The following is a 27,581-nucleotide window of genomic DNA, read 5'->3' as shown; positions in this document are numbered from 1 at the left end:
AAAATATTTTGTTGTTTTTACCCACAAGCGGTCTCATGTAAACAGGCCCTTAGAAATGGATGTGTTTAATGCAGTGCTGTACAAAATTTTTATGTAAACTGCAGCTGTATCTCCAGGGAAAAAAAGCAGTTGATGGACCCTCCACTAGGAAAGTTGCACAGTGCACCTTTAAGACCGTAGTTATTTTTCCAGTTGAGTAGTAAACTCATGTGCACTTTAAAGCTTAAGAGCAGCTATTTATTTACTGAACTAAGTCAACTGTATCAAAGTATATCTAAACTTAAGCCAGCTGAGGTGCGTCCATGAAGTATTGTTTGGTACACAGTCCAGTCAACACCCTGGGAATAGTTTGACCTCAATAAAACAATGTGTCAGGGTCCAACATACAACTAAACCCAGGAATGGACACACCCATAACTCCACATGTAACATTCAAGGACCCGATTATGATAGTTATTTTGAGACTTGGCTAATTTAAGGTCATGAATTATCTCTATGACAACAATGTGTCTCTGTCTGACCCAACTTGTGATAGCGTCGCTTTTATCTTGATGATTATGTCTCACTATAATAACATGGCTCGATTATGTGATAGGGATAGGACGAAAGCTCGTTGCACCGCATTAGAGGCTGTTAGTGTGTGTAAGGAGGAGACAATAAACAATAATATCGTCATTTTATCTGCAAAATGTGTAGAAAAGAGCTACTTATCCTTCATGACCTCTGCTAGATCATAGTTGTTTTCACTTATAACAAAATACAATCATATAAAAGTTGTTTAAACATGGAACTTTATTCATAACTATAACTATAACATTATACAGTTACAGTTACAGTACATTATACTATAAACAGTCAGCGACTTTAGTACCGGTAATTATTGTGATATAATTGTAATTAAATAATAATTGTAATTAGTTTGGTCATGAAAATAGTGACACCAAATTTCTATGTCATGTCATTCCTAAGTGCGTGTACTGGCTGCTGCTGTTGGTTTTCATGTTGCCATTACTTCCGAAAAGTGTACTACCAGTTTATGTTTGATTTTTGAGATCAGGGGTTATGATCACTTTATTATTATTATTGTTGTAACATCTAATAAATATGAGTGGTAAACTGGAAAGTATAAAGTACACAGAATAACTGTGGTACAGAGGGTGGCAGTTTATAAGTATTTTATTTATGTATTTTTTTCTACTTCCTTTAAAGTAAAATTTGTCATTGTGTTGTGAATATATAGCAAGCCTACTATGGGCATTCCCCATTTATGTATTGTACTACTACTACTTCTACACTATATTGTACCTGCTGTCATAAGCTCAAAATAATAAAAACTCAATCAATCAAAAAATATCAGTCAATCAGTGGTATTGTAGGCTGTTTACGTTAGTCAAACAAAACATGTAAACTCTTCCATCGGGTATTAAAATTATATAAATTATGTAATAGTAATATCCAAGATTCATAAACAGTGAGTCAGACATTGGCTGATCTTGGCGCTGTGTTTTGCTCAGTCTAAAATATCTGAAATTACTTGCACTTCAATCCCTCAAACCACAACCTAATATTTAAATGAGAGAAACATATTTTATTCATGAAAAATTATTGTTTCCGCAAACTGTAATTATGTGTTCTACTCTCACCACAAACCGCTTTGAAAACTCTTCCTTTGTATGTTTAATTCATAGGCTGTATATATGAATGGATATAGCTAGAAGTGAGCGTAGGTGCGCTTCCGGCTCCATCAACTCTGCCTTCTGTTGACTTACAATGGAATATTATCACCCTGTGTCTTTAACTGCTGCAGTGAACTTTGTCATTTTGGTCTTAAAATGTTTGTATTAACCCGCTCTACATAATTTTTTTGTTTTGTTTTGTTTTGGGTTGGGTTGTTTTTTTTGTGTGCTTTTTTTCCATAAATAAATTCCTATTCCTAATATGGAAGTGGTTCCAAATTCGCCCCCATAACTGCTAGGGCTGGGTATCATTAAGAAGTGGCTGATATGATATATACCTCGATACATAGGCCACAATATAATACTTTTTTCGATACAGTGCACATTGGATTCCATACGATTTGATACGATATATTTTGAATCAATTTGATACGGTTCAGTAAAAACCAAAGGCTAAATCATGGCTGTGATACTCGGTCTTTATTTGTGCAAAGTTAAGATGAAAAACACCCATTTTACTCAAAACAGTGAAAATGTATTGCATGAATATGTTTCCTTTCTCCAAATAAGCAATGCACTTGTAGCTTTTTCACAAAATAATGTAGTAAAATAAATTTAAAAAAATACTCTTGAGAATATATCGATACAGCAGCCCATGAAGTTAATACTGTGTCATCAAATTAAACAATAAAATGTGTTGTCATTTCAGTATTTTTAATAACTGCCAGCCTCATGAGCTTCATTTGACTGGAGCCGAACACTGCGGGTGACGTCACACCGACTGACTTAGTCCACTTCTTTATACAGTTTATGCTTCTATCCCTCATAATAACCACAACCCAGTATTTAAATAATAGAAAGATTTTTATTTATGAAGTGTAATTGATTTGGTTTCCTCTTGAGCTGTAATTATGTGTTCCGTTCTCACCACAAACCGGTTTTAAAACACTTCTTTTGTATGTTTATATCAATTACAGCTGAACTCAAGGAACCAGCATCTGTTTTCAAATCATTTTTCTCTGAACTTGTTTTATCTTATCTGCGAGACATTCACCCTGTGCTTTCTGTACATGTCAGTTCTCCTTGTTTATGTAAGACCGTGAGTTTGGCCTCTTTTGCCAATGTACAAGATCTGCATGTAACAGCTGCCTGGTCAAGTGAGATGATTAAAGCCAAGCCACACTTAAGCACTGCTCGTCTCCATAATTAGTCAGTAATTATTATGTTATGGTCCAGAGACACTGACAAGGTAAAAGACTATAGGCTGCCCACACACACAGCACATGGAGGTCCTGGCCGTTTAGATTTGGTTTTAGAGTTAATCCAAAGAGCTTAAATACACAAATTGTTTAATGCTGTGTAATTCAATAAGTGTGCTGCCAGATGTTGTTTTTTAGGAAGCAGAATTTTGGGCAATTAGTTGGACATTGGTAAAGTATATATGTATTTTTTTTAATATTTAGAAGAACGTAACACCTGGATTATAGATTTCCAACGGCTTTGTCGATTGCCTGATGCAATTGACCGAACGTCTGCAGCCCAAATATCAGCGTAGACACTGAGCTTACAACAGAGACTTTCTTTAAAACAATGTAAACACGTCGTCTAACCCCAGTATTTTTGGTGTCACAATGATTTTTAGTTTTTTATCTGTAACAATAAATCATAGTGCAAATATTATGCAATGGCAGTAAATGGTCTGTTGTACATTAATTGATCTGACAAATCTTTAACTGAAATTCTGAATCCGATCCAATCTCACGAGAATCCATCTTGTCCCACTCTACGGTTAATCAGTAGGGTGGCCAATCACAGAGCAGCGCTGAGGTTTTTGCCCAAACAAACCAAAACGAATATCATGACGCCGACAGACTTCAGCCTATTTTAGCGTCCGCAGTGCAGACTATTTTGTTTGTGAAAATGTGCAGAAGGTAGAAGCGCTTGTCTACAGGTGTCTGTGCTTTTTTCTCACCCCAATGTAACTAAAGTCAGATTTTTTTTGGGGGGGGCTTGTTCTACTGTTGTGACACTTTGACCAACCAGATTAAAATAATTGTCATGACGCTGAGTTTACCGATCTCTTCAGCGAGAGCCGTTTCAGATTGGTAATGTATATAACTCAACTCGGAGTGACACACATTTCTCTCTGGTGTGAGTCAGTTTAACTAGCCTACAGTCTTTATATATAATCTTATAATACCACATTTTGAAGCATGATGTATTGTTATATACAGTAGATTATACAGCTTTCATATATTGTTGGTAATTATTGAGACAGACCATAAGCCTATTACATGTTTTGAAAAGAAAAAAAGAACTTTTCACTGGTCTACTTAGAATTTAAAGGGCCCATATTATGCTATTTTTATGATTCAAGTATAATGTTTCCCCATCAAAACCATACCTGGAATTTAGGCAGTTCTCTCAAACAGAAAACACCCTTTTCCACCTTTTGATGTCACGTGGTACTAACTCCATACATCTTCTCTAAAAAGATATTGGAACTGCCCATGTCTACTGAATTTTGGAGATTTAGACAGATTACAGTAATAATAAGGGGTTAACTCAAATGTGTGTGTGAAACAAAACACAACTTTTAGATGAGGTATTAACATAAAACTCATAGATCATCTAATAAAGCTCACAAGAATCCATTTGTGTAATACAGGACCTTTTAAATCGATACAATATCGTGGTGTCAGATTTTTTAAAACTTTTTATTAGTAACAGTAAATCATAGTTACATAATAATACGCAATGGCAGTAAATGGTCTTTTGTACATTAATTGATTGGACCAGTCCTTCACTAACCGAAAATCTGCATTGATATCTGATCCAGCCTACCGTCTTTTATAATACAACCTATTATGAGAAACATTTTCACTACATAGAATTTATCACACAACTTGTTTGTTCTCACTGGTTTAGACCACTTTATTGGTACGAGGTGTTCCTAATAAAATGGCCATTGTGTGTGTGTGGATTCATGACTTCCTGATACTGTATTTCCAGTTTACTATAAAACACATGGTTAAAGTGTTGCCATTGGCCCCTTTAAGCCTATCCTGATAATTACTATATCAACTTATTGTTTAATATATGAAAGTTGGAACAATATATTTTGGAGCTTAATATTTATCATGTGTACATTTTCTTTTTTTTTTTTTTTTTGGTCATTTTTATGTAATGATGTAAGATTTGAGCTGTAGAGAGAGAGTAGAATAATTAACTTCTGTGGAAAATTATTGCTTTATTCTGCTATTTATTAGTTGTAGCTCTTAAATATGTATCTTTTGGCTTTGTAGCTGTTTTAAGGTGCACTGCATAACATTTGCTAGTGGAAGGTATGCCACCCATGTCTCCATGGAAAAGTTATTGCTTTGTCTGCAAGTGTTCCAAGGTATAGATTAAGCCTGTCTTTCAATAGGGACATGCAGGTTACAGCACTACGCTACATTACAAGTCAGATCTGTGAAGGGTCGCCCCTATTCACAGAAGGAGTTATTGTATTTTGAGGCCACAGAAATGCTTACAATGAATAAATGCTAGTTGGATGTGTTTAATGTCATACCATGGAATCTTCCAGGCAAAGCAACAACATGTCCATGGAGACAAGTACATAGCGGGCCCAGATACTGTATTTCCAGTTTACAGTAAAACTACTGTAAAATGTTTGATTGACAGTTAACTATCGCCCACGGCAACAGCATGCATTTAGCGGATGAGTACCCTTATGCTGGACTTGACAGTGGAGGGCCCCAGGATGCAGAGGAACCATTAAAGTGGGTGCTATTGATTTTTGACTCTTTGATCTTTGGCCGCTGCAGCACTCGTCGGAAAGGGTCAGAAAGTTCAGCTTTTGGATTTATATGCTCATGTTGGGACTGCATTAGATAAGAGTGCACATTCTGTGGAGTTTTTCTCGTGGGGGATGCTATGGAACATTGTATACTGTCTGGATGTTGCTCATGTTCAGATGTGTAATACCTCTGAGAAATTAAAGAGAACAGAAATGTAATATTGGCAGAAATCCTTCACTCCGACCACTGCAGCTTAATTTAATTTGAAGAGATAAGGGGCCTTTATATTATTGAGTGCGTGTGGGAGAAAATTCAGAACGTAATCTTGGATAAATGATTACTGAATATAAAAAAGGGGGGGAAATGTTATGTTTGAGTAACAGCTGTTTCAGTAATGGAAGTACTACCTGCAAATGTTCCATGTTTTATTAACGCTTTGGTGGCTCCATCAAATGTGACATGTAAGATTTAGAATGATTCACTTCATTGTTTTGTCTGTGCTCAGTATATTTCCATATGTAACCCTCTTTGGAAATAGTTTGGGCACCTCTGCTCTGTGGGTGGTGATACTTCAGTGTAACACCATGTTGTTTCTATGACATTTTGGACAAACTGAAGCTCTCTTGTACTTTTCTGACAGGTAATTTTCTTGTGTAATTAAAGCTGCTGCTGATAAAACCCATTTCTACTGTGAAAAAACATCAAATTAAACTGAAGCATTACTATGCAAAGTACAGTGTTCAGATGTGGGAAAGCGCCTTGTCTCTTCAGAACCGTGTGTTCCAGCCAAATAACGGAGTGTTTTTAAACCAGCTCTGCCTCCGAGCTGCTTCACGGCTTCTTTAAAGGTGCATTGCGCAACTTTTGTGTTTATAGGGTCCGTCACCGTTGTTTCTTCATGGAGATGTTATTCCTTTGTCTAGAATGTTCCAGGGTAGAGATTATACTTACCTCCCTTGATAAATTAGATTAGTTTTAGTTAGATTAGTTTAGACTACATTATAGGTCAGATCTGTGGAGAGTCGCCCCTATTCACAGAGAATCATTGTATTTTTGAACAATAGAAACACCTGTAATGGATAAATGCAAAATGGATGTGTTTAATGTCATACCGTGGAACATTCCAGGTAAAGCAATAATATCACCATGGAGACAAGCAGGTGATAGAACCTCCACCAGAAAAGTTGCAAAGAGCACCTTTAACTGGCTGTTGGGGCTTTTTCTGTGGAACGGGCCAACCTTGCAAGTAGAGATGCACCAATACCGATACTGATATCAAATACTGGCACAGGAGAATTTTCAGATATCGATTCCTTGATATCAGTTAAGACGTGACATCACAAGTTGGACATCAAAGCATCACAAAACACAACTCCAAGGATGTTTGTGATGAGGAAACAAAATTATAACATAGATTAGAAAACAGCGTAATATGTCCCCTTTAAAGTCAAAGTATCAGTATCTGAATCGAGACCTGTATTTCCAAGCATCAGTTGTATTTTCCTGTGCGTTTGTATTCTTTTGGGTAACAGGAACCACATGTGAAATGGACCCAGGGCAGTTCTGGAGCCGAGGGAAGCTCTGTGTCCTCCGTGATGGGCTCTGACAGATGTTGGAAGATGGATAACGCGATAGGAAGTGAAGGAGCCGAGGAGAACTAAACGGGCACACATGGCAGCCAGAGATTAGGGGGAGCTGTTGGGTTCATCCTCGGACACAGCTGTGCGCTATCTGCCCGCCCACTTAACCTGGAATGGCACAGGGGGCGGTGCCAGCACGGTAGCAAAGAGAGTGTTAAAAACTACGCTGTAAGCCTTTGATTTTCGGTGCATTATTAATGGTGTTGCTGCGTCGCACAGCGGGAGTCGGGTCAAGAATTAGAAACAGAACCTGGTTAAAGCTTTAGTGGCTGGAGGCTTTTTCTGTTTTTTATTTATTTATTTATTTATTCATTTATTTTGCACTTATATAACAATAAGAAGGGCACACTAGATAAGAAAGTAGGTGCAGGAAGAGCAAAAAAATCCAAAAGAGGTTGGAGATGCCTATTGCTGTGCCTGTAATGTTCCACAATATGGTTTAAAACTGGTATAAGATGCATTTATTCAACTTTAGGTGTTTTTATTGCTCAAAAATACTTTTAAAACATGCATTCTGACTGTGAGTGGGGTGTCCTCTTCACAGACCTCACGTGCAAATTGCCATGATGGCCTGCTTGTTTCTATGGAGATTGAAAAAATTTAATGCCATACTTTAGAATCTTCTCCATGGAGACAAGCAACTGGTGGGCCTTCTACCATGAAAAGTTACACAGTACACCTTTAAAAAAATACATTAAATTCAAACATTCTAATTTACTATCTGCTTTTGCAACTATAAAGTACAATTTGTTTATAAATCTTGTTGTATAATCTTTTTTTTTTTTTTTTTGGGTCTGTTTCTTTGCAAAACATCAACACTTTATTGGTTTACAATTTATCAAGTCTATCTGACACAATTGAGCAACTGCCAGTGTGAAACTACTCATCCTTTTTACATTGTAACACTTCATTTTCTTTCTTTTTTTTTCCATTTTGAAGTTGTGCCCTACAGGCTCTGTCCGATAACAATAGCCCCCCCTGTGCTGCTTGCAGTGTGTGAACCATTATCTCCCCTCGAGACCTCCACAGGAGACCTACTTTCTTAGGATTTGTGTGATAACCATAACAATAATCAGACTGTCACTGAGCGAAAGGCTGCCAATATCACAGCAAGCATCTGAGAGCCCCCCAGGGATCAACATTTAGTCCTCCTGTATACTTGGCTTAAACCTACTCAAAAAGACAAGATTGCAGGGTGCTTCTTTTGCAAATTTAAGTCATAGTTAAAATCCTGACTGAGAAAATTGGGTTAGATTATGGGCCTTTAAATATGCACTTTATGATCTCAGGGGAGGTGGCAAACAAACTTGAATGAATAGACTACAGTGTTGGCTGTAGGCACTGTCATTCTTGAACCACACGTAAGAAGTGGAGATGTTTTTGCTTTGCCCAGAATGTTCCACTGTATGGAATTAAAGTCATCTATCTTGTAGTCAGTCAATCAATCAGTGTTTTATTGTTGGGGCTTGCCTCTCTACTAGGGGTGTGCAAAAATATTGAAATATTGATATATCGTATTGTTTAGCTTGATAATACGGTATCGATATCATGGACTGCTGTATCCATGTATCTCAGAGTATTTTTTTGTATATTTTTACCAAAGTATGTTGTGACAGCGCTACCATTTTGTTGCTTGTGTAGTGACAGAAACTCATTTATGCAACACATTTGACATATTCACTGTTTTGATGTTTAAATGGGTGTATTTCATATTAACTTTGAGCTGGTAGTGGTTTAACAAAGTAAACTTCTTAATGATACACAGCCCTACTCTCCACAGCTGTAACTTGTGTGTTGTCATCTCGATGAACACAAGCAAATGACCGACCTTCCACCAGAAAAGCTACACATTGCACCTTTTAAGTAATTTCAAATGGAATCGTCATACTAACTTGACACTGAAAAAGTGAATTCACCTTGGCTGAGGTTTTAAGAGATCACTTTAGCCTTCAAGGTGACAGGAAGGTGGACTGAAAAGAGTTTTGTACACGATGCCCCGATTCAACCAGCAGGTCTCCCTCTCTCCCTCCAGGTGTGTTCTCTCTTTCAAGTACATCTACTTCCTCCTCATATCATCACCAGCTACGGGCTGTATATCCTGCCGTGCCATCCTATAGGGGTCTTTGAAAGGCCTTCATTTTCTTTCTGTACACAAATGAAAAAACAAAAAGCTTTCACTACCCTCACTCAGTTGTCAGTCCTTTAGAGAAATCCCTGTGGTGATCTATAATTTATTGCAGTCTGTAAGATCAGCCCTAGCTTTATGTAACCACAAATGAAGTGCCATGTTCAGACATACCAGGCAGTGTGTAACCTTCTGGATTTAGGGACAGCTTTTTGAAGATTATTTTGAGTGGCACTACAGCAGAGAGCTTCTAAGGGCACACAGTTAAGGTTAAGAATGTACTGTACCCACTGCCCCCTACAAAAAGATGCAATTTTGTTGCACTTTGGCTCTTAAGAATGCTACTGGACATGGTGAGGGACCTGGCATGGCAGTCTGTTCTAAAACAACCAAGTTCTGTTTTTATTTAAAGGTGCAGGGTGTAACTTTTCTGGTGGAGGGTGCACCACCTGCTGTTCTCCATGGATGAAGTTTCACAGTGTCAGTATGGCATTAAATATGTGATCACCAAGTGACAGATCAGATCTTTGGACATGCCACAGCTCACAGTTTGTATATATTTCAAGGTATATTTTTACGTTAAAATACTTACAAACACATACATTACATAATTGTGTACCAGTCAAAATTAAAGGTCCTATATTATTCAAACTTGACTCTTAAGATTTAAGCCATGTTATAATGTATTTACCTCATCAAAAACATACCTGAAGTTGCGCTTTGTATCATTCACATGTTTGAGTGAGTCTTTATTACTAGTTTACCTCTCCAAATCTGTCTGATCAAAATGCTCTGTTCCACCTTGTGATGTCATCAAGCAGTAGTTTTTAAGTTGGCATCTACCTTTTTACCTTTGTTGAGCGATTGGCAATGTTAGAGCTGAAATGATCCAAATGATTCTAGTGAAGGTGTGTGGAGTTTAAAAACACAGTGTAGCACTTTCTGTATTACCACATGACATCACAAGATGGAACATAACTCCATGTATGTTTTTGATAAGATGACAACATTATAACACAGATGCGCAAATGTGCGTAATATGGGCTCTTTCATACCGCAGCGTGTTTTGACCCCCTCTGTTACCCCTCATGTAATGGCTGTCTCATATCTCCAACATCTCTCCCTCATTCTCCCTGTGCACACCAAAAAGCCCCAAACCTTTCCTTCCTGTTGTAAATCTAAATCGAGGACTCAAACAGGGCTCCTCGCACAGAAACATGCAGCTCACATATTCACAGCACACAAATTCACTGTGCATGGCCTTGAATGAGTCATCTAATATAGGGGGAAGCGCCTTCACATACACAGCCACCAAGCCACAGCCTCCATTGCTCTCAACAAAACAGCTATTCTAAGGTTCTTTCAAGTCTCCTGCAAATTTGGGGGGGGGAAGAAAACAAAAAAACTAAAGTCAGATTTCTGTCTTTTGCAATCACAAGTAAATGTTTCTTAAAGAGGATCTAGGGAGATATTTGTCATAACTTAAGATTGTGTAATGTGGCGAGCACTGTGTTTGCTGGGGCTTATTGTCCACATATGGTTGTCAATGAAGGATTCCTTTTAAAGGTCCAGTATTACAGAATGGATTCTTATCTCCCCAAAAACATACCTGGAGTTGTGTTTTATTTCACTCATGCATGTTTCAGTAATCCTTTACTATAAGTCTGTCTACATCTCCGAAGCTCAAAATGCTCTGTTCTGTTTGTGGTGTCGTGAAGTGGTAGTTTTCAAGTTAACAGCTACCTTTACCTTTAATTCAATAGAGATTGGCAATTCCTGGGCTGAAATTATCCATATCATTCTAGTGAAGGAGTATGGTGTGTAAAAACACAGTGGAGCACTTCCTGTATTACCTCATGACATCACAAGGTGGAACAGAGTGTTCTCTGTTTGAGAGAAGAACTCAGCCTGAATATGCCAGATTTATGTGTTAAACATGTTTTTGATGAGGAAACAACATTATAACATAGATGAGAAAACAGCATAATATGGGCCCTACTGCGCATTTTGAGCTTTGGAGATGTTGACAGACTAATAATAAAGGATTACTCATACATGTGTGAGTGAAACAAAACACAATTCCAAGTATGTTTTGGATAAAGTAACAACTTTCCAGCATGGCTTAAAGATCACAAGAGTCAATTGTGTGGAATATTGGACCTTTTATTCGTCATAACAGAAGCTTGCATAATGTGGGGAGCATTGTGTTTGCTTGGGTTTATTGTCCACATACAGTTGTCAATGAGGGATTCCTGCTGCAGAAACCCTGGGAAACGAGGAGTAAATGTATGCAGATGTACACGCAGGCATTAGTGCCATGTGACTGCCCTGCTCCCTAAGCCCTTTGTGAAGCTCTCTGAATATGATTTTCATACATGGACTGAAAATAAGGCAGGTGATTGCACTGCTTTTTCAGGCGGTATCTCTGATGCTGTCAATAAGATAAATGGCAGCATATTTTCAAATGATCAATGTCATGTGCAAACCTATCTGGAAAATCTTCAGGCAGTATTTTGAAATACAGTATGTTACATTGAAGTCTTGGATAAGTTTAGGGTTATTCCAATGCCTATTACAGTACTGTATATCTGTGTTTAATCATATATTTCATGACTAAACCTTGGCTGGATGCTGATCTAAAATAAGTCCAGTCATTGAGATAAATCTAATATCAGCTTAGACGGTCCGTTCCACAGCTTGATATAATTAGAGTAATTTAAGCTTAATAGGCACATTTACTTTATCTGATCGTCAATAACTGAAAACAGGTGGCGAAATGCTGCCGAGTATGTGAGCCTGTCACTTTTCCACTGTGAGTGTAGAAAGATCAGATTAACAGGCTTTCTGTTGTGCTCAGTAATTACTATGTCTGACCTGAGCACTTAATACAGGGCTGAATGGAGCACTTGTGTTTCCTAAAAACTGTTTTACTACTAACTGTTCCTGTTTAGACATAGGTGCCCCTCGCTGAGTCTTCATTACTGACACTGGGTTTAGCTGAATATTTTACTTCATAAGCATTGTCCAGGCTTTTCCACAGAGGCTGTTTCTGACAAAGTCATCACTTTAAGAGGGTCAACTGTCAGCAGTTTCATTTTCCTCACCGTGTCAGGAAGTGTATTCACAGGTGACGAATGAGACCCCAGGTATGAAGCCTGCAGCAGGTACTGCTGGTCTCAGTCAAGCTTTTGCTTGTGCACTTAAAAGTTAAAATCTGACCAAAAGATCTAAGAAAAGCCTAGCATCAGCAAAGCCTGCATAATAAAAGCTACTTACCCTGACCAAAGGTAAATAGAGGCACTTTCACCTGGTGCCCTAACTGAGCAAGTGAAGGTCACATGAACACTCATATTCTAATATTACAGCATTTTGAGTTTCTTTGGAAACAACATATTTGTTTCTGAGTTTGACAAGAAAAGAACACATATTTTAATTTATTTTTTCATTGATTTCTAGGTAAAAATCCAACTGACAACGGGGCTGCAGAGGACTACGGTGTACCCAACCCTGGACCAGCATTCAAAGAGGTCTGGCAGGTGAAGGTGTGGCCCAAAGGCTTAGGTCAGGCCAAGAACCTGGTGGGGATCTACCGCCTCTGCCTCACGGACAAGACCGTCAACTTTGTCAAACTGAACTCAGACGCTGCTGCTGTTGTTCTACAGCTGTTGAATGTGCGACGATGTGGTCATTCTGAAAACTTCTTCTTTGTGGAGGTGGGACGATCCGCCGTCACGGGCCCAGGCGAGTTTTGGATGCAGGTAAGCTTCTAATTAGGACTTATTAGGATTTATGATTTTACCCTCCTGTTTTATCCAAATATGTGTTTAAAAGCTAAATCTTATCTTTAAAATCTTTATACTTGGACTTAAAGGTGCAATGTGTAACTTTTCTGGTGGGGTGTCCACCATATTCTTGTCTTCATTGAGATGTTCCACAATATGACATTAAACTTAGCTATTTACACAAATACAACTGTGACGTGACAGCAGCAGGCCAAGTTACAGTTCAGATTTGTGGAAAGGCAAGCCCACTCAAAGTTCAGATGTATTTGTTTCAAGCTATTTCTACAATAAAACACTGTCAATTAAATCAATGCGAGATGGATGACTTTAATACCAAAGTGGAACATTCTGGGCAAAACAAAAACATCTCCATGAGAAATGCAGGTGATAGACCCTCCATCAAAAAAGTTGCTTACATGTTGCACCTTTAACACTGCTAGTATTTGAGTATTTGAGTCCATTTTACTACAGGGTTTGTTTCTTCTTAGGTGGATGACTCTGTTGTGGCTCAAAACATGCATGAGACCCTGTTGGAAGCCATGAAGGCGCTGAGTGAGGAGTTTCGCCAGAGGAGCAAATCTCAGTCCAGCTCTGGCCCTGGAGGCGGGGCTACAGCCTCTAACCCCATCAGCGTCCCCTCACGTCGCCACCACCCAAACCCCCCTCCCAGCCAAGTGGGCTTCACCCGCCGGCCCCGGACTGAACCTCCTGGAGGTGCTAATGGAGGTGGCGCTGGTGTGGGCAGTGCCAATGCCTCACCTACTCCGAGGCACAGCTTTCCCAGATCTCGTACTGCCAGTGATGGAGGTAAGACTGAGGAAGGTGGAGCTGGGACCACACCTCTACAAGGACCAAGCTCCAGCCCCTCTATCAATGGCTCCTGCTCTACCACCCCAATCCTCAGGTCAAAATCCACACGCTCGGTTCCTACAACAGCTGCTAAAACTCTTGGCCTGATGCGCTCAATTTCCACCCCAGCGTCATCTGTAACTCCAAACCTGTCATGTAGCTCAGGCCAGGGCTCAGATTTCAGTGGTGTACCATCTTCTGCCCCTGGTGCTGGCTCTGGTGCATATAGTCGTGTGCCCACTCATCGCGCGTCAGTGTCCGGTTCCCCCAGTGACTATTGCTCCTCTGATGAGTATGGCTCCAGCCCTGGTGACCACACCGTACTGCCCTCCCCAAGCCTCCCTGGGAGCTCTATGGGCAGTGTAGGGAGCCAGTCATTAGGAGATGAAGGAGCCAATTATATTCTAATGGGGCAGCGAGGGGGTGAGGCTGGCAGCGCTAATCAAGGAAGTTTAACTAATAGCCCTAAGCCGGTATCAGGCACACCAGCCACGCCAGGCAGCAGCGCTCAGTCTCAGAGCAGGAGAGTTTTGCGGCGCTCTTCTAGTCGTGAATGTGAAGCAGAGCGGAGGTTGCTAAGTAAGCGGGCGTCACTTCCTCCGATGGCTCTGGAGAGACTGGCACCTCGTCAGCGGCGGGCAGAGGAGCCAACAGACGAAGAATCTGCTGACTACGCCATCATGTCTCGGAGTACAAGCAGAGAATCTTTCACTTCGACGACTCCTTCCACACAAAGACAATCAGTTGCTGGTGGGAGTGTTGGAAGTGGATACTTGGATGTAGCCAGCGAGTTTAAAACTGAAGGAGGAGGTGGGAATATAGATGTAGGCGTGGACAATGGGTATATGTCAATGTTGCCTGGCGTTACTCAACCCCAAGCTACAGTGTCCCAATCCATGGCCGTGTCTGTCCCTGAAATGGACTCTAAACCTGCAGATGACTACATGGCAATGACACCAAATAACAGTGTTTCCCCTCCACAACAAATCCGACCTCCAGCCTCTGATGGTTATATGATCATGTCTCCCAACAGCAGCTGCTCTCCGGACCAGCGAGGGGGACTGTCGGGTGGGGCTTGGGTGAGCAGTGGCAGTGCAGATAGCAGGGCAGGAAGTGACTATATGAACATGTCCCCTATCAGTGCACGCTCTGTCAATGGCAGTCCCCCTCCTCCAGATCATACTGGACATTTGGAAAACAGTTCTCATCAACAAACTCCCAAGATGGTTTACTCTTACTACTCTCTGCCTCGCTCGTACAAGCATAACCCATCTGGACATTTCGATGATGGGCCGGGGAGAGGCAGGAGGTCCAGCGCCAGCAGGGGGATCGGAGGAGGTCGGGCTGCGTCTGGACGGCAAGAGCAAACTGCACCTGCTAATTCAGTCGGCAGTCGTCACCTGTCACTGTCATCGTCCTCTTACTCCTCCAGCTCGGCCAGCAGCGAAAGTCTGGGGGAAAGCGAAGAGAGACCCCCACTCGGAGCAAGTAATAAAGCAACCTCATCTCACCTCAAAGATGGGAACAAGCCACTGCAGAAACAGACTTCGAATGGACTGCCCAAACAAGGAGGTCACACTAAAGGTCACACTAAAAGCAGACCTGTGAGCTTGTTCGTCGATATTTCAAAAGCCAATACGCTTCCTCGTGTGCGGGAAAATCCACTGCCCCCAGAACCCAAGAGTCCCGGGGAGTACGTTAGCATTGAGTTTAAGGAGGAGAAGAGCAGCCATGTTCGTGTGGGAGGAAGTCGTGGGCGGGGCCTCAGACATGGCCTATCAATGCCCCATGGCTCCAGTGCCCAGCAAACCCAGAACAGACCAGTTTCTTGCCTGGGTAACTTTATACCTCTGTCTCGTAGCCCATCCGCCCCCATCACCCCGCCAGCCGCTTCAGAATATGTCAACATGGACTTGGGCCCCTCTCCTTCCCCCTCACCTCATTCACACACCCCGTTAGTCTTCCCTAGTTTCCACAGCCCACCCACTCCTCCAGTGCTTGCCCATGCACCCAAATCTAGCAATGAGGGTGCAGCCAGTTTGAATGAAGAGCAGGTGGAAGTTGCAGAGGTACCACGTCGCAAAAGCAGAGAAAAAGCCCCCTCCGTTACCGAATCAGAGTCGCCAACATCCTGCAGCGACTACACAGAGATGGCATTTAGCTTGAATAGCAACGCCACGGCGACGAGTGTCTCCCCCCAGGCTCCTTCACCGAACAGGACTGACCCCTCTGGCCCCGGCCTGTCTCGAGGTCTGGACTTCCCTCTCGCCAAAGGACCCAACCCAGACCACGGCGCCAAAGTCATCCGGGCAGATCCGCAAGGACGAAGAAGGCACTGCTCTGAAACGTTTTTGGCTCAACCACCCGTGCCCACCTCTGCGTCCACCTCCTCAAACTCCACTGCCACTCTTTTCCCAGAGCATGCCCAGGCTGTGGTGCGGCGTCTGGGTTTTGATGGCATACTTTGGGGCAATGGTGCTGTGACGGAGCCCCCCACCCAACCCCTTCCCATAAACAGCCAGACTTCATCCACAGAGCAGGGCCTTAATTATATAGACTTGGACTTGGCCAGCAAAGAGGGACCCCATCTCGGTTTGGACGGGCCTTCAGGAAGCCAGGCAGCCTCTCGTCTCTTCTCCCTTCTCACCGGGGGTTCTGGCGTTGGTGGGGTCGGGACAGCGGTCGTCAGCAGCAACAGCAACGCCAGTCTGAACACGTACGCAAGCATTGACTTCTACAAATCTGAGGAGCTACGAACACAAAGTGGAAGCAAGGAAGGAACAGGTAAGAGATGGCTAAATATATCCACTTTAACTTTTCTTTCCATAAAACAAAGCGTCTCTCATCTCCCTGCGCTCTCCTCACTCTCTGTCCTCCTTCTGTCTGTTACTATTTAGATTTCCGTCAGATAAATTCAATCACGGTTTCAATGAAGCGTCACCTGGCGCCAGATTAAAATAACACCAGTATAATTCATTTTACTGCTCTCTGTAAGCCATAACAGATATGGATCAGCACACAAGTCAATACACCGTTTTTGTTACATGCTCTGTTTTTGTTTAATGTAATTTAAGGGGAAAAAAAACACCAGACCAACTGAAATATCAACATCAATCTTTTCAGAGTATAACCTATTTTTGTGTAGTACAGGCCAACCCAAAGTCATCATTATAGAGATGTATGTTGGTGCCATTTCGACGCTTTAAAATCCTATGTCAATAAGTGAAGTGTGAAGTTGAAGTTGCCGATACGATACATACCTCGATATATAGGCTACGATACGATACATATCTCAATACAGTGCACTTTTGGTTCCATATATTTCAACTCAGTTCAATATGGTTCAATAAAAAATAATGGCTAAATGATGGCTGTGATACTAAGTCTTTGTTAAACCACTTCTTTTGCAAAGTTAATATGAAACACACCCATTCTTCATCAAAACCTTCTAAACAAGCAACAAAACTGTAGTGCTGTAACAGAATAATTCAGTAAAATATACCAAAAATTTGCTGATATATATCGATACAGCAATCCCTGATATCGATACTGTAATATAGGCTATCAGTAAATTAAAGTGAAAAACTATAGTGGGCTCAACATTTATGAAAGGATTTGTATTTAAAAATCTGAATTTTTCCTTTGTCAAAAATGCTTAGTCTATCATAAAGTCTTGTTAAGTAAACAAATAATATAAAACACAATTGTAAATGTTTTAAAACTGGGCTTTCACATCACTTACATGTATCTCAATGTTTTTCATTTGCCAAATTTACGTAGTTTCTTCATATTTTGTGACTATTCTTAAATGAATCCCAGTTTTCCCATTGAAATTGCATTATGTCCCTTTTCACTTTTGCCTCCAGTTGCCTCCATTCCAGAATTTTGAATGTTTTTGTTTACACATTTTTAAAGGGTCTAATAGTAAAATTACATCATTGCTCCCCTGCCATATTCAGTACTACACCCCATCACAAGTACTTTTCTATTAACATAAAGATGACAAAGGGATCTTCTAGTCCAGCTGAGCTATTGTACTTTACAATAACACTGACACTGTGGCACAATGAATGGCTCTCTATTGAAGCACTCCGACTCAAACAGATGCACTGAATTTTGACCCTCTTTTCCTTTGCCCTTCTGCTGCTACTTTTCTACGTCTGATGAGATATTTAGTTGGATACTTAATAAATGGCACCTCCTATATAGGGGTGTGGAAAAATATTGATATATGGTGCTATAATATCTTTTAGCTGCTTTTTTTTCCTAGACGGCACTATTTTGTTGCTTATTTAGTGGAAGGAAACTGGTTTATGCAATACATTTAACATACATATATCTTTTGATGATTAAAATAGATGCGTTTTAACTTTGCTCAAGTCCTGGTTTAAAAAAGAAATATTGTTGCTAAAATGTATTTGATCCTTGAAAAACAGCTATATCTCACATAGTATCATGTGCAATATGTAGATTATTGTGAGTATTGTTAGTGAGCTGTGTATTGTATCAAATCATGAAGGACCTTGTGATTCTCAGCCCTACTCCTATATACAATTCAATATTTTAAATTATATAACATTCAGTATTGCAAAGGGTAAAAGTAAGGAGTTCAAATGAATTATTAAATTATCTGTTTTGGTCAATGCATCATAGTAATTTACACAACACACACAGAATGAAGAGCTCATCTGTCTTTCGTTCAGGTTTCTTTTCAAAGTAAGGTGCGGTAATAACAGGGCACTTAACCTTGATGGTTTAAATCACTGTAACTAGCATGCCTTCTAATCATAATGCGTTTATGTATTTACTATTTATTGTTTAATTATATTTCTCTTGCCTTTTGTTATCTTTAAACTGGGACACTATCTAACTCATGCAGAGTTTGCTGTTAAAGCAGCCATTAAATGAGAGAGATTTATACGAAACAATAAAGTACTTAGTAGTTGTACTTAACCTTCCTCTGCAGGGCTTTTGCTGAATGCCTCCTGCCAAGCCCAGTTGTTTATGTAGCTTGCACTAGTCTATACTTGATTTGTACTTTTGTGAGAACCTCCCGGGTTGCTCTTGTACACTCAACTCCACACTTGGGTTTAATAAAGAATTTAAAGAATTTATGACAATTCATCATGAGATCTTGCGGTGAGAGCACAGACTGTATATATAAATGGACATGGCTAACCCACTAGTCGCCATGTTCCAGATAAGAAGTGAACATGGGGCACTTCTGACTTCGACTCTGGTTGGCTCCAATTGACTTGACACTGAAAAACTGTCACCTCTCTCTCAGTAACTGCTGCAGTGAGCCTCGTCATTTTGGCCTTAAAATGCTCTTACTAACCCACTCTACACCATCCTGGTGTTTTATTTCCCCATTTTGTCTGTAAATAAATTCCTATTCCTAATATGGACCCGATTCCAACTTTGCTCTTATAACTGCTTGCCTCATGAGCTTCATTTGGCTAGATCTAAACGCTATGGGGGATGTCCCACTCAGTTAATCCACTGCATTACATAGTCTATGGGTGAGAAAGACATTACATTACAGTTCAGCTCAACAGTTGGTTAAGTTAGCTCCTCATGTACATAGATTGTCATCCTGTTTTTATTGCGAAATTATAGCTGTGTTGGTTGAAGCATGCAGCGTTGACTGGGTGTATTTTGGAGAAGAATGCTTGGGGCTTCCTCAGTGGGACCATATGTGCACGTCGTACGTCACGGGGAGGAGGAGGAGCCTGGAGAATATTACACGTTGGCTGTGAATGTTGAGATGAGGCCAGTGTTTGGCTTTAACCGCTCTCCAATGCCTGTGTACAGTGTTCCCCCTCTTTTCATCACTCCATCCCACCTCCCCCTCTTTCCTCCTTCAATAAATGATCCTTTTGTTCGCTTGTTGTGCCGCGTTGGGCTGACGGGCCTATAAGCAGGGCCCAGTCCACAGACTCTCTCCTCGAATTCACTCAGTAATTTGCGCCTCTTAAAGGTGCATTGTGTAACTTTTCGCGTGGAGAGTTCTTCCAATGCTTTCATTCATGGAGATGTTATTGCTTTATCTAGAAATATGGCATTAATCCTTTGTCTTCTTAAGGTAGAGCTGTTTAATGTCATACTATGAAACATTCCAAAGCTGCACTATGTAACTTTTTGTTTGGAGATACATCACCTGCTTGTTTCTATGGATATGTCATTGTTCTGCTTGGAAATTTCTACAGTATGACATTAAACAGCTCTGCCTTACATTTATTCAATTACAAGTGGTTTTAGAGCTCAAAAATACCTATAGAAAATGGCATTCTGACTGTGAGCGGGGTTGCCTCTCCACAGATCTGACCTGGAACTTGGTCTGATTTGGTCTCCTTTAAACTAGAAAGGTTCAGTATCATGCTGTGAAACATTCCTGACAAAGACAGAACATCACTATGGAGAAAAGAATTTGACAAACCCTCCACCAGAAAAGTTACACAGTGCACCTTTAAGATCTTCAGACGGCCTCCCCAAGTTTTTAATCTGCTTCTCGCCCATTGCTGTGTTGCGTTTTCTGTTCTCCCTCACATCTTTGTCCTTGTGTGACATCAAGACTGGCAGATTTTTGACATTCCTTCCCTCCCTTTCTACTCACTACATGCGCTTTTGTTCAGGCGATTCTCGTCTCGCGGCGCCTTCTCTTTTGTCACCAGATCATTACAGAGAACGGGGCTCTTTGCCGGAATCGTTTGCCTCAAAAGGAATCTGAAATTAAGTGAAACTCTTATTTAAGTGCAGGGCAACCCAACTTAAAACAGCTCCAGTTATCTGTCATTACAGGGTTTTACCTCAGACAGGCAGAGACTTGTATAGGAGCTGTGTGTCTCAAGTGAGCTTGGTTTGGCATGGGCTTCTAAGAGCTAAAAAAGAACAGCAGTAGTGGGAATTGGGCCAAAGACAATCCTGTTGGACTCCCCCTTATGTAATGTGCAGTGTGTAACAATACTTTATTCAGTTTAGATAAGCAGTTTTATCATTTTGTTGTTTGTTTTTTTTATCAAATCTTCAGTAATCCTTGTGAATGCGAGCCCTCCTGTGCAGTTGTTTATCTAAAATACACTACCAGTCAAAAGTTTGGACACACCCTCTCATTCAGTGTTTGTTTTTATGTTTACTACTTTATATATTTTAGATACAAACAGAAGACATTGAATATATAATGCAAGATATATGGAATTATGTAGTAAAGAAAAAACTGTTAAATAATTCAACTAAATACATATATATATATTTAAGTTACGCCTTCTCTCATTGAGTTTCTTAAAGTCTCCTGACATGGTTAGAAAGGGAGAAATAAATACCAAAAGTGCAAACCCAGGTTCAAAGGAAGGCACTTTTAACATTTTTGAATCTAAGACAAGTTTGGAGTTATTTTAAGCTTATTTTTTGTTTGCTATATTCTATGTATGTGTTCATTCTTAGTTTTGGTGCGTTCAGTGAGAACCTGTAGTGTAAATAATTATGAAAATATAAGAAAAATAAAAGGGAAAGTGTGTCCAAACTTTTGACTGGTCCTGTATGTAAAAGGTGCCTTTACTACCTTCATTAGAACAGATGGAACAGAGTTTAAAGGTGACTTTTCTGATGCAGGTTCCGTCAGATGCTTTTATTGTTTATTGCTTTGTTTGGAATGTTTTACAGTATAGCATTAAACCTTTCTATCTTCATGGAGACCAAACCAGACGAAATGACCGGTCAAATCTGTGGAAAGGCAACCCCATTCACAGTCAGAATGCCTGTTTTTCTAGGTATTTTTGAGCTTTAAAACCACCTGTAATTAAATAAATGTAAAGTAGAGCTGTTTATTGCCATCCTATGGAACCATTCAGGCAGAGCAATGACATATCCACAGAAACAAGCAGGTGACGAACCCTCAACCAAAATGTTACACACTGTACCTTTAACTACATCTTAAAGACAAAATGTTTTAATATATATGAAATCATGCACCACTCCCACAGCCCCCTTAGGAAATAAACATGCAAGAGAATCTGATTATGTGAACTCCCAGTTGTCCCTTTAGAGATTTTATTTCTTCTCCATCTGGTGCAGGGTGTTTGCCAACCTCAAAATAACCTGTGGCACTTTTGAAACACATCCCACAGAGACTGTCTTCGAGGTGATTAGAATTTTTGATAGCACTCTTAATCGAGACTATGGTCAATTAAGCCTGATGTTTAAATTTCAAGTTAAAGGTCCAATATTCCACAAAATTGACTCTTGTGAGCTTTAAGTTGTGTTTGTGTTTGGAGTTGTTTTTTGTTTCATTCACACATGTTTGAGTAATCCTGCATTATTAGTCTGTCTGCAAGCTTAAAATGCTCTGTTCTACATTGCAATGTCATGAAATGGTAGTTTATTTAACAGCTAACTTTTACCATTAGTTCAGTAGAAATTAATTGGCAATTCCAAGGCTGAAATTATAAAAATGATTCTGAAGGTGTATGGAATTTAAAAACACACTGAAGCACTTCCTGTATTACCACATGGCATCACAAGGTAGAACGCAGTGTTTCAGCTTGAAAGAAGAGCTCAGCCGAAATATGCCGGGTCTGTGTGTTAAACGTGTGAATGAAACGAAACCCAACTACAGTTAATGAGGGAGCAACATTATAACAGATGAGAGAATAGTGTAATATGAACCTTTTAAGCAGTTTTGCAATGACCTCTCTTCTCTTAATTACTTTCTAAGAGCAATGTCTGAAACTCACTGAAATCACAGGTTTGAATGCAACAACAACTGAAAACATCTGATTTTAAATGACATAACATTGTCAAGAGCACATATTTGCAGTTTCAACAAACGCAAAAGAATGCTGATTTCAGATAATGTCATCTTTCTTTTAAAAGGACAGTCCAGGGCAGCTGTGGGTTAGACTAACAGCACTACTGTTATGTAAAACAGCACCACGTGGACGGGCCATGACCCCTATTTGTGTGTGTGTCTGTGTCTGTGTGTCATGTGCTAAAGGCAGAAACAGCTCCAGTTTGCAACACAACTAAGCCATTCAAATTCAAAATGTTAAGTTAATTACAGATGTGGGGGGAAAAAAAACCCTGAAGTATCACTCTAAAAAATCAGATCCTATATTACATGAAATTTACTCTTGTGATCTTTAAGCCATGTTAGAACCTCATCAGAAACAGAGTTGTGTGTGTTTTGTATCATTCACACATGTTTGAGCAATCCACTCACACGTTAGAGTAACCCTTTATTATTACTCTGTCTACATCTCCAAAGCTCAAAATGCTCTGTTCCACCTTGTGATGTCATGAAGCAGTAGTTTTCAAGTTAAAGCTACCTTTTAGCTTTTTGTTTAGTAGAGCTTGGCAATTCTGGGGCTGAAATCATCTAAATGATTCTACTGAAGTGTGTATGGAGTTTAAAAAGACAGTGGAGCACTTCTTGTATTATGACATGACATCTTAATTTGGAACAGAGTATTTCCTGTTTGAGAGGAAAAACTCAGCCTAAATGTGCAGTTTGTGTGTTGAACATGTGCAAATGAAACAAAGCACAACTCCAGATATGTTTGTTTGTGATGAGGTAACAACATTATAACATAGATCAGAAAATAGCATAATATAGGTCCTTTAAAATGTATTCTTGGGGTCTGAATACTATAAAGTAATCAATACCGTCTATAATTGTACTGCTAAGCCTTGTGATGATGCTATGATGCTGTTGGATGACCTCCTCTTGGATTAGTGGGAGATTAGCAGTTGATTAAATTTGAAGCTTGTAAAAAGATTAATTTCTTAGTGATTTAACCTCTTAATTAGCCTCTGAGATGGTCCATTTTCTCTCTTGCTCCACATCATCAAATCAATATAAACAGAAACAACTCCCCTTACCTGACCAGCCAGAACTACACGCTTTGACAAAACTTTACAAAGACAAGAATGCCTGTCACGATAAATACTATGTTGATTTATTGTTCAATATAGGATTGATGGAACAATTATTTTTGAGGGTCAATATTTATCGTAAGTACTTTTTTTTTCTTTAGTAGTTGGGCTGTTATTTCCTAATCCAAACTAATACAAAAGTTGTATTTATTGTAGATAATATTTTTAACAATATTGCACATTTAGAATACTTTTTAGGGGATTTTCTGGTTTACAGTTTGGTTTCAGTATTTTCGTTTATATTTACTTCTCTAGTATATCGCAGTTCAGAGTTTGTTATTGTGACAGGCCTACAGACGAGTGGATCTGGAGCTGTGTCCTGTCTCCCTGGTTTCAGAGGGCATGATTGACAGGTGAATTATCCCCGTATTGTAAATAATTTTGAAATCTTGTCTCATTCTCATGCACTCCCTCGCACTCCTACTGCTTACACATAAAAAAGAACTCAAATCTACAAGAAACAGCGAGGGTTTGAGAGACATGTGAGACAAATGGACCATCTCAAGTTTGGACAGAGGTGGTACATGGTCCAATTCTATTCAGAGGACAGAATGCAGAAGGGACTGGCTGGTCAGTCAAGCTAAACTGCACTAGATACTCTCTGTTCTTCAACCTTGGTTTTGTTTCTTCACCTAATTTCTTTCTTTTTTTTATTCTTTGCACATCTGCGTGAACCCCATGCGTAGATGAGGTTACAAAAAGATGTGTATACAGGCTGAAGTCAAGGCCGTCTAATTGTCTCGAGTTGTTTGGTATGAGTGGTGGGTTCAGGGAGTCACCAAACATTGCGTACATAGCAACAATTCTCCAGTGTTTGGGTTAAGTGGAGTGCCGAAGGCTGCCTTTTGATCCATGTGTGCTTTTTAGCACTGGAAAGCTGAGTAGTTCTTTCCCAGTGAGTCCAAAAACAGACTTTGATGAGGTCATCCACACACTGTCGAGGGACGGGTTCATCCCAGACCTCCTCTTGTGTGTAATTAGGCGGATCTCACGGCTAGAGCTGTAATCCGAATAGAATACAAAACAAAAAATACAAAGCTCTGTGCCTTTTATGAGGCTTTGTCCGGCACCTGTGTGCGAACAGACAGTCCCCTCCCCATGTTATAATGCTTTTCCCTCATCATAAATATACCTGGAGTTGTTTTGTTTCATTCACACATGTTTGAGTAACTCTTTATAATTAGTCTGTTTACATCTCCAAAGCTGAAAATGCTCTGTTCCACCTTGAGATGTCATGTAGTGGTAGTTTTCAAGTTAACCGCTACCTTTTACCTTTAGTTCACTAGAGACTGACTATTCCAGGTCTGAAATTATAGAGTATTTTCTGTTTGAAAGAAGAACTCAGCCTAAATATGCAGAATTGGGGTGTTAAACGTGTGAATGAGACAAAACAAAACACCAGGTATATTTTAAACAACATTATAACATAAATCTGAAAATGGCGTAATACAGGCAATTTAATATTAAAAACACTTATATTTACTTATTAGGGCTTAAATAAGTCAATCTATTAAGAAATGATCGATTACTGAGATAATGGTCAACTAATTTATTAATCAAATAATCGTTTCTGGACCATACACAGACTCAGAAACATGCGATGTGTCAAGAGAACAGGTTTTTATGACTTTTATGACTAACTTAAAAATGATACAGGAAACATTCAGATTTGGTGTTTTTGATTTAAAAAAATACATAAAAATTGTCATATATATATATATATATATATACACTAATACCCATTTACTCCATCCATTTAGCTCCATCTGCCCACTAGCGTGATTTGCAGCTGTCCATCGTAGGTGCAGACAACTTCACGGCTCTTTGTTGTGATGACATTTACAGCGACGTCAGCTCCCATTGGGCACTGCTGTTTTCTAAGACAGAAATCAGCGGACTTGTTTTTTTATTATATTATTTTAGATTAATATTGCAATTTAAAATTTGCTAATTCTAACACAGTGATCCACAAGTGTTGCATATTATAACTGTATAGCAGACACAAGCGCACAAGCGCAATAGCTCTTCTTTATTTGAGTCAGATGGAGACCGTTTGTATTGCACTCTATTTATTTTCTCGCAGTATGGCCCAAATCTCCTGCCCAAATCTCAATAACATGAAATGATTGTATTTATTATTAACGTGTGGCTTTAATTTATCTGTAATCGCCATTGGATCATTGTATATTTTACTGCCAGGTTCTTTCCAGCTCAACCCAGCCCCTCTGCTGTGCATCTTTTATCATGATCTGTACAACTCCCAGAGTGGAAAAATGAGACAGCAACATCAATCTTTGTGGAATATTACATACGTAGGCCCCAGGAACTCTTATGGGGAAACTATGGGGACTGATTCTTTGTGTAAACTGCATACACACAGTAAACTTGCACCTGTAAAAGGGTGTTTTTGAGCTGTGTAAAGTCCAAACATCTCACTTTCCTCTGAAGGGTGTGTTGGGTTGTGTCATTTTATGTAAAAAAAATAAATAAATAAAAGTCTGTTTATTGGCGCCGGGTTGCAGGTGCACAGCAGATGTAAAGATAACTCAGAGAATCTATGTCAGTTACAGTTTGTCAAGATAACTGTAGTTTCGTAAACTGCATAAGTTCGGGTTGCAGGGTAAAGCATTAATCTTTTAAATCTACAAAACCACAAAACTTAATACCATTGAGTTATTGTATCAACACACCTTCCTTTTAGATCCAAGTATTTTCTGCTATAGAGTTGTCATGATACTAAAATGTATCTAGTTTTGACTTAGTTTTAGTATGGATTATTATCTGATTTTCTATACGTTTTTTAAAAGTACTTAAAAGTGTAACTTTTCTGGTGGAGGGCTCGTCACCTGCTTTTCTCCATGGAGATGTTATCACTTTGTCTGACATGTTTCACAGTATGGCATTAAAACTCTATCATCATGGAGACCAAACCAGGTCAAGTTACAGGTCAGATCTGACTGTGAGCAGGCAACCCTGCTCACAGTCAGAATGCATGTTTTTCTATGTATTTTTGAGCTGTAAAACAGCTAGTTCATTTTAGTTTGCAGTGCATCACTGGTACTTCTTGGTTTGTGAATGATAAAAATGCTTTTTAATTCCTATGAGCTGCTTTTACAATATATATGTATTGGGACAAGATAAATTTTACTTTATTACTTATCACATATCACATCATTTTATCTTAATGCTTAAACCAATACTGTTGTCACGATACTAAAATTTCAAACTCAATTTCAATACTAAGGAACAGGCTCTATTTTGATTCTAACACCATAATGGAAAAAAAACAAAACACGTTCTTTAGACAATGGAATGTGATTTTCAACGTTAAATCATAGTACTTCCTTTTATATTACCATGTGGTCTTATATCTGTGTGTTCCGTAGTGGTCCGTGGTCGTATAGTCTATGTGCTCTTATACTTGTTATGATACAGCTCAAGATCATTCTAAAGCTATTCAGGAAAGGCTCATTTGTGTGTCTTTTTCATGTGACTTTTTTAGTTTCAATACCTCCTCTTATGAGTATCTAGTTTCGAGACTAGGTTTAGTATTGATTAGTATCTTATTTTCGATACTTTTAACAAACCTAGTTCCAAATATAGCAGGTGTGGTGTGTCATTTTAAGGCATAAAAGAAAAAATGATGACACCCTTATCTTTGTCTTGTCTTTTTTACTATGATCTGTTTACAGTATGACAGTGATGAATGACAGGCACTCTACATGTAGCACAAAATCAATCAGGCTTTTCCTTAGGGGACCTGCATTTCCTGACAGCAA

The 27,581-nt window shown here is 39.5% G+C and overlaps 1 protein-coding gene across 1 annotated transcript in view; it reads left to right on the top strand.

The window, feature by feature from the left end:
* The window catches only part of si:ch73-335l21.1 (insulin receptor substrate 1-B), a 68,323-nt gene that overhangs the window by 9,045 nt on the left and 31,697 nt on the right, over positions 1 to 27,581 (top strand). The window contains 2 exon segments of the mRNA XM_055156503.1: positions 12,698 to 12,999; positions 13,512 to 16,656. Of these exon segments, the coding sequence (XP_055012478.1) occupies positions 12,698 to 12,999; positions 13,512 to 16,656 (3,447 nt within the window).

Source organism: Boleophthalmus pectinirostris, unplaced genomic scaffold (assembly GCF_026225935.1).
Source record: "Boleophthalmus pectinirostris isolate CB_2022bp ecotype Guang Dong unplaced genomic scaffold, ASM2622593v1 HiC_scaffold_20, whole genome shotgun sequence".
NCBI lineage: Eukaryota > Metazoa > Chordata > Actinopteri > Gobiiformes > Gobiidae > Boleophthalmus > Boleophthalmus pectinirostris.
Note: the sequence above shows the minus strand (reverse complement) of the source record. Positions and strands in the feature narration are given on the sequence as shown.